A 7,277-nucleotide genomic window follows, 5' to 3' on the forward strand; every position below is an offset into this window, starting at 1 on the left:
CCAACTCGTGGGCTACACTTTTACCAACGGATAGTGGGACTGACCGTCACATTTATAACGCCCCCACGGCTGAAAGGGCGAGCATGTTTGAATTCGAACCCGCAGATTGCGAGTCGAGCGTCCTAACCTCCTGGCCATGCCGGGGCCTTAATTTAATGAAACGCTGTAGCGTGATTTTATTCGTTTATTTCAGTGCATACCCCCACTGTGGTACGTCGCAGCGGACATGCAACTGTATCTTTTATCTCCCATTCTTCTAGTTGCTTTTAGCAGGTGAGTAACGAAATTGTAAATATTAGAATTTATGTTTCCAAGTATATAAACACATTATGTTTCATGAAATAACTAAACTTCACAGCAATTAATTGATGTATTTATATATATTTAAAAGAAGATGACTTGATTACTTTTTTTTCTCGCCAACAGATGGCCTCGCGTTGGTTGGAGTCTTAGCATCATTGGCGTTGTGACATCTTGGTTTGTGATAGCAGTTATTACGATATGGAAAGATTTCCCACCTTCCAATAATTTCCTGAGTAGCGACATAGAGTAAGCAGTTTATATTAGTTTATTTAATTTATGTAATTTAGATGATCTGCGTTGGTCCTGTGGTAGAGCTCAGAATTTCGTAGCTACCGAGTCGATTTGGAAAATATTCCTCCAAGTTTAAGCTGTGGGTGCGTTATAAGATTGACAGTCAATCACTTAGCGTGGATGGTATTTCTGACTGGCAAATTTCCTTCTGCACGTATTTCGTATTTAATATTTACGCGACGCATGGTCACTGATGGTTCTCCAGGCATAGAACTCCGGCCACAGAATGGACAATCGGTCTCCGACATGGCTACTCTTATCTTAACAGTAGGATGACTGACACTTTTATAAATCACCCACAAATTAAAGTGAGGCGTATCACGGGCTCGAATCTTGGACACATGATACTGACCACTAGACCATGCCCGATCTACGTGTGTTTTTATCATGTTACCTTTGTTTCCTCAGTTAACATAAAAGCAAACAACTAACTTACAAAAGGGAAGAACAACTAAAAAGCTTAACTGAGCTTCTGGGACATCTGCGTGCTTACATTTTAACTGATACTTATGTCCATTGTCAAAAGAGGGCACGACAAGTTAAAATGTGTGGTTTGAATTTCGCGGCAAAATAACATGAACTCCATACCAACTCTTGGGCTATTATTTTACCAATAAATAATTTGATTGACCGTCATATTATAACCACCACCCCGGCTGAAAGGACGAGCATATTAGGTGCCGGGTATTCGAACCCGCGAGCTGCAGATTGCGAGTCCAGAACCTTAACCACAAGGCCAGTTAAGATGCAAGATACAACGTAATAAAAACATCAAGTTCACAACACTTACCTAATAAGTTTCTACGAAAGTCCAACATTCACACAGTTGACCTGATCATGCTAGACAAAATTCCTCATCCGAGCTGTGAAACAGTTAGACTACTATATTAAACAAGTCTATAGCAGGGAAAACACGTCCTTGAAATATTTTTAAATGAATATCTTACATTAATAGTGTTGTACTCCAATGTTCCTTATTAAAAATATATGTATATATAGAAAAACTATTTAATGTATGTTTATTGTTAATCACAAAGCACGCACAGTGGGTTATCTGTGCTGTGCCTACTGCAGGGACAGAACCATGGATTTTAATGTTATAAGCCATTACGTTTACTGCTAAGCCTCCGGGGTTCTACAATAAGCGACGTTCTTCAGAATTAGAACTCAGTAACTGAACTAGGTGTGTTGATAAACAAGTCTATCCTAAATTCGAGTCCGGCATGGCCAGGCGGTTAGGGCGCTCGACTCGCAATCTGAGGGTCGCGGGTTCGAATCCCCGTCCCATCAAACATGCTCGCCCTATCAGCCGCGGAGACGTTATAATGTGACGGTCAATCCCATTATTGGTTGGTAAAAGAGTAGCCCAATAGTTGGCGGTGGGTGGTAATAACTAGCTGCCTTCTCTCTAGTCTTTCACTGCTAAATTAGAGACGACTAGCGCAGATAGGCCTCGTGTAGCTTTGCGCGAAATTCGAAACCAAACCTGAATGCTGTTTTATAAACAATACAAAACATTTAATGCACGAAATAAATATTATATTTTACATTTATTGTCTAATTTCGCGTATTCGCTACAAATATAAGTTTTACGTTTTACTTTTTAAGCAAAATCATTGACATGGAATTCCACATACACTGGAAGCCTTACGTGCATATGGGACCGTACATCGTAGGCTTAACAACAGGATATGTTCTGCTCAACCACCAAAACATTAAGCTGAGCCCTGTAAGTATATCTTTAAACTATGTGATCACTGTGTTTCACTGATAATTCAAAAAAAAAATAGTTTGTTTGTTTCTTGTTAAGCTCAAAGCTATACAGCTCTGCCCAACATTCGTATCGGTTTTTAGCGTTATAAGTCTTACCGTTGAGTCGCTAGGGGGAACATTCAATAAATGGCTGAATAGTTAGATAAACAAATATCAAAAACTAGTAATACTTAGGAAATATTTAAATTAAGACCGACAGATGCCAAAATAGTTACATATAACAGTGGTTCCCAAACTCTTTTAGTCTCTTGACGTGAATATATAAGTTTGAGGGCCCCCAACCTATAACTTTAGCTTGGTGAGTGAAAAACAGAACCGTAGTCAAAACAATAACATCTACTTTCAATATGCTGTATCATTTAATTAATTCAACATAATTTTTATCGGCTTATTGTTTATTTAGAATTAAAATTAAGTCAGCACCTTTGTTTTCGGCCCATTTTTTTGGCGGCCCCCCAGAAAAAGCTTCACGGCCCCCAGGGGGCCGCGGCTCCCACTTTAGGAAAACTGACCTATATAAACTACTGTATATAAAACATACAAATAATATATTTACGTACCCCGACATCTATTGGATTTAATTTAAAACATTTTATTATCCGGCACTGCACAGGTCTGGCAGATGCCGAGTAGGCAAAAATTCCGGTTACGAAACGTTTCCTTACGATATTTTACAGGAAAAATGCTCACACTTTGTTAATGTTCTAAAGTCCAGTATTCCTACATCGTCTATAACAACAGCAGTTTTAAACAATAATAAACATTGTATAAAAGCAATTATTATAAGTACAGTATTTGAAATATGAATTATAGTACAGGCGGCTAACAACTGAAGCTTGCCAGCGAAAAATAAAGCAAACAAACCCAGTGCAGCACTAATAAACTATAATAAGCATTATTATTTGAAGATATTGAAATTACCGGTTAAAAGAGCTTTCCGGATATAAAGATGCCGGATAACAAAGCTTTTACTGTGTGTGTATAGTGTAATCACTGGCGTATCCAGGAATTTGAAAATGGGGGAGGGAGTCTTAACATTCATATTTGCATATAATTTCTATTTATTTTTCAAATATTTAAACTTTATTATTTCCTTTAGATTGCTTAAATGAGTGTTATAATATGCCACTAACATGCCACTTTATTGACGTCACTCAGCTACCACGAATAGCGACTACGCTGAAGTTGAAATTTTAGAAACCGTGAATAGTATTTTGAGCGTAAGTTGAAGCTATAGGGCATAAAACTGCGTAATTGTACGTAGCGAAATTAAGAATTGTAGGGCAAAACTGGTGAAAAATAAGAATACAAGCCGGGGAGGGGGGCATGGCCAAATCCCACCCCCCCTGGCTACGCCAGTGAATGCAATCCGCAAAGGCAAAACGAAAAAAAAGAAGTCGAGAGATTTCTTTTAGTTGTGAGTGCTGTATAACTGTGTACAGAATTCAGATAGTGTTAAAGGTAGCCCGTCTCTTCAAATATACAACAACTCGGGTGAAAAGCTACTGTGCAACAACGGATAAACACTTTACAAGATAGAGGAACACACTCAGTAGAGGACATACCTCCGCCACGCAGCGTTGATCATATTCAATAAAATTACCTTGTTGACCTTCTCCTACAAGTAAACGGCAATTAGCAACGTCTATCGCCATTTTTGTTTTATAACTCATTCGCCCTCTACGAAACTTGTAAATTTAATAAAACTTATTGTAACATAATTTTTTAATAATTATGAAGGGTTGACTCTTCAGGAATAGAAATTTATTACGTATTCCTGAAGAAGAAAAATCAACATTTAGAAAATGCTTGAGCTTTAGACTTTCACAAATTGTTTTATTTTGTTGTCTGCTTTTTTCTTAAATGATAATTTGGCTATATTATTGTTAGAATTAGAAATGTATTTTGCAAAAAGAAACTCAAATAAAATAATGTTTATATCGTTGAATTCAGGGTACATTCCTCCTCCCACCTCCTCGGATTGAAGGGGTCGCTCAACTAAAATAAAAATTAAAACTGTTACTGAAAAACTGTGCCTCTATGGCAACAGCGATATTAATTCGTTGTTATTACTTTATGTAAATATTACAATTAATATTTTGTACATTATCTACCCATCGCTTGTGTTTGTGTATTCCTCAAACTGTATTTGACTTAATACGAGCTTCAGTTGATCCGGCCTTGGTTGGATCTAACTTGAGTCATACGCGTTATAAAGTTTCGATCTGAAAATACTACTAATTTTATTTAATATTTTGGTTTCAAAGCCCTAAATATCAATGTTATCTATTATGCGAGACATGTTACTTGAATGATGATGCTTACATACTATTTATAGGCTCTGAAACAAACTTGAATTTGGGGGGCACCGACGATGGGTACCTTGTTTGCTGTGAGACTAAAAGACGTATATTTCACATACAAAGAAAAATCAGGATGAATGAGGATGCATATTCGTTTGACATCAATGTTCTTCCCCTTTCTTCAGTTTGTTTGTATTTTTGTTAACAAACATACTAATAACAAATGTTCATTGTGGTCGAAATAATAATTTGATCTAAGTAAGTTTTTTCTTCTTCCGAATTTATAAAAAATCCTTACGTGATAGAAAAAAAATATATATATTATTTTCGAAATCTGCATAGCTGAATTATAGAAAATCCGTTTTTTAAAACCAAAACAACTTTTATGAAGTTTAACTTCGCAGGCCTGTGTAATTATACACAAGTCTCTATTCTCCATTCAAAGGGACACTTTGCTACCGGATCAAAATTTGGAGGGAGCATATGCCCCCCGGTTCCACTACCTATGGTACTAATCCTTGAGTCTTTTTTTTTATATATGATGTATGTGAGACACGTGTCTTTTACTTTTTCCAGTCATGTTTCTTGAGTTATTTTCTCAGGTCGCTGTGGTTGTTGGATGGATCGTTACAACATTATCAACTCTAGCAGTAGTGTTTGGAGCGTATAGCTGGATGAACGGAATAAGGCCTAATGTCGTTGTTGGAATACTTTATGCTGCTGTTCATAGAACTGTGTTTGCTTTAGGCTTAGCATGGATAACGTTCGCTTGTTTCAAGGGTTACGGAGGTAAGTTGGCTTAATTACACAATATTCACAATAACAGCAGCTTAAAAAAAAGGAGATCAGCTAATGCAAAAAAAAAATTACTTCGTATATTTGAAGTACGTCATACTTTAAATTACCTGCCGATATTCTTTTCGAGATTAAATGTACATAGAAAGAGCGACCTCTACCGGTAACACATGTTAATCATATGCATATTTTAAAATTGTAACTATAAAACTGAAATATAATTAGAATGGGTCAGAATTATTTGAATGATATACACGTTCTCAAACATTTTAAATAAATTATTTGACAATGTATGTTTCTTTATATTTAGGTCCTGTTAATGCCCTATTGTCATGGCAACCATTCATAGTTCTCGGCCGCTTGACCTACATGGCGTACCTTGTGCATTCATTGGTAATTTTCGTGGTTGTAGGAACAACAAAAGAAAGGAAGTTTTTTAGTCATTTCGAACTTGTAAGTTAATTGGTTGGTTTTTCGTTGAACCCTAATTATTCGATTTGCACCTTAAGTCGCGATGTCGTTAAATACTTACGGTAAGGTTTGTTTGTTTGTTTGTTTTTTGAATTTCGCGCAAAGCTACACGGGAGATATCTGCGCTAACCGTCCCTAATTTAGCAGTGCAATGCAGCTAGTCATCACCACCCACCGCCAACTCTTGGGCTACTCTTTTACCAACGAATAGTGGAATTGACCGTCACATTATACCGCTCCCACGGCTGAAATGGCGAGTGCCCTAACCACTTGGCCATGCCGGGCCTACGGTAAGATTGTGGGATATCAATAATTGCCTAAACGACCATCTAAGCTGAATTTTTAATTAGTAACTTTTTATATATATATAACTGGATCCTAAATATTCATTAGTTTTATCCCCAGTTTCCACTGCTTAGGGAAGTCTTGGGAAGGACTATTTCTGTGGTCAGGGTTTCGATCCTGGGTCTTATCGATCGATAGTCTGGTGTGTTATTAGGCTTAAGCTACTAACCATGACAACAACCGTAATCTCATTAGACATTAGTTAGGCAACATTAAACGTTGAACTTATTTAAGATAGGTAAAAAAAAACTGTGTCAGATGAAATTCAGTCTCTAGAAATGATTTAACAACTAATTAATTAGTTGTTCCCGATACAAAAAACGTCTTCCGCAATTTGCAGCAGTGAGTGCGTTATAAGTGTGACGGTCAAATCGAACTATTCAGCCTAATCGAGAGTAGGCGGTGGCTGCTGTTGAGTTTCTTCTAGTTTACCATTTTGAAAATTAGGGAGGACTAGCACAGATAACTGTCGTGTAGCTTTGATTTAAATGTGAAATATTAGTTGACTTACTCGTTCAACGCACGGGGAAAGACATAGGGGCCATCATGGGATCGTCCTAAAGGTAAATGTCAAGTTTGGTGAAAATCGATATGGTAGTTCGCAAATTATAAGTGAACACAAGCACACAGACTTTTGTGAAATAATGATTTAGATTAAAAACAATAATGTCTAAGCAAGTTCAGTAATATCATTCGGGAGGTTGTAGACACAAGCACAGATATCACCAAGTATTTGGTTTAATTGTAGTTAAGCGCAAAGTTACACAATGGGCTATTCGCGTTCTGCCCATCACTAAATATAAAATGGTTGCTTAAAAAATAAATGTAGCAATTTAAGTAGGTATCAGCTAAATTTATTATGCTTGAATAAACGACTTACAAGCAGCTAAAAAATATCTCATACTCTGCTTGAATAAACGACTTACAAGCAGCTAAAAAATATCTCATACTCTGCTTGAATAAACGACTTACAAGCAGCTAAAAATATCTCATACT

General features: G+C 36.8%; 1 protein-coding gene across 1 annotated transcript in view; it reads left to right on the top strand.

The window, feature by feature from the left end:
* The window catches only part of LOC111089641 (nose resistant to fluoxetine protein 6-like), an 11,352-nt gene that overhangs the window by 2,147 nt on the left and 1,928 nt on the right, over window positions 1-7,277 (top strand). The window contains exons 3-7 of the mRNA XM_022402524.1: window positions 194-273; window positions 427-549; window positions 2,203-2,323; window positions 5,273-5,459; window positions 5,776-5,918. Coding sequence (XP_022258232.1) covers window positions 194-273; window positions 427-549; window positions 2,203-2,323; window positions 5,273-5,459; window positions 5,776-5,918 — 654 coding nt within the window. The remainder of the gene's footprint in view (window positions 1-193; window positions 274-426; window positions 550-2,202; window positions 2,324-5,272; window positions 5,460-5,775; window positions 5,919-7,277) is intronic.

This window comes from Limulus polyphemus, unplaced genomic scaffold (genome assembly GCF_000517525.1).
Source record: "Limulus polyphemus unplaced genomic scaffold, Limulus_polyphemus-2.1.2 Scaffold6882, whole genome shotgun sequence".
NCBI lineage: Eukaryota > Metazoa > Arthropoda > Merostomata > Xiphosura > Limulidae > Limulus > Limulus polyphemus.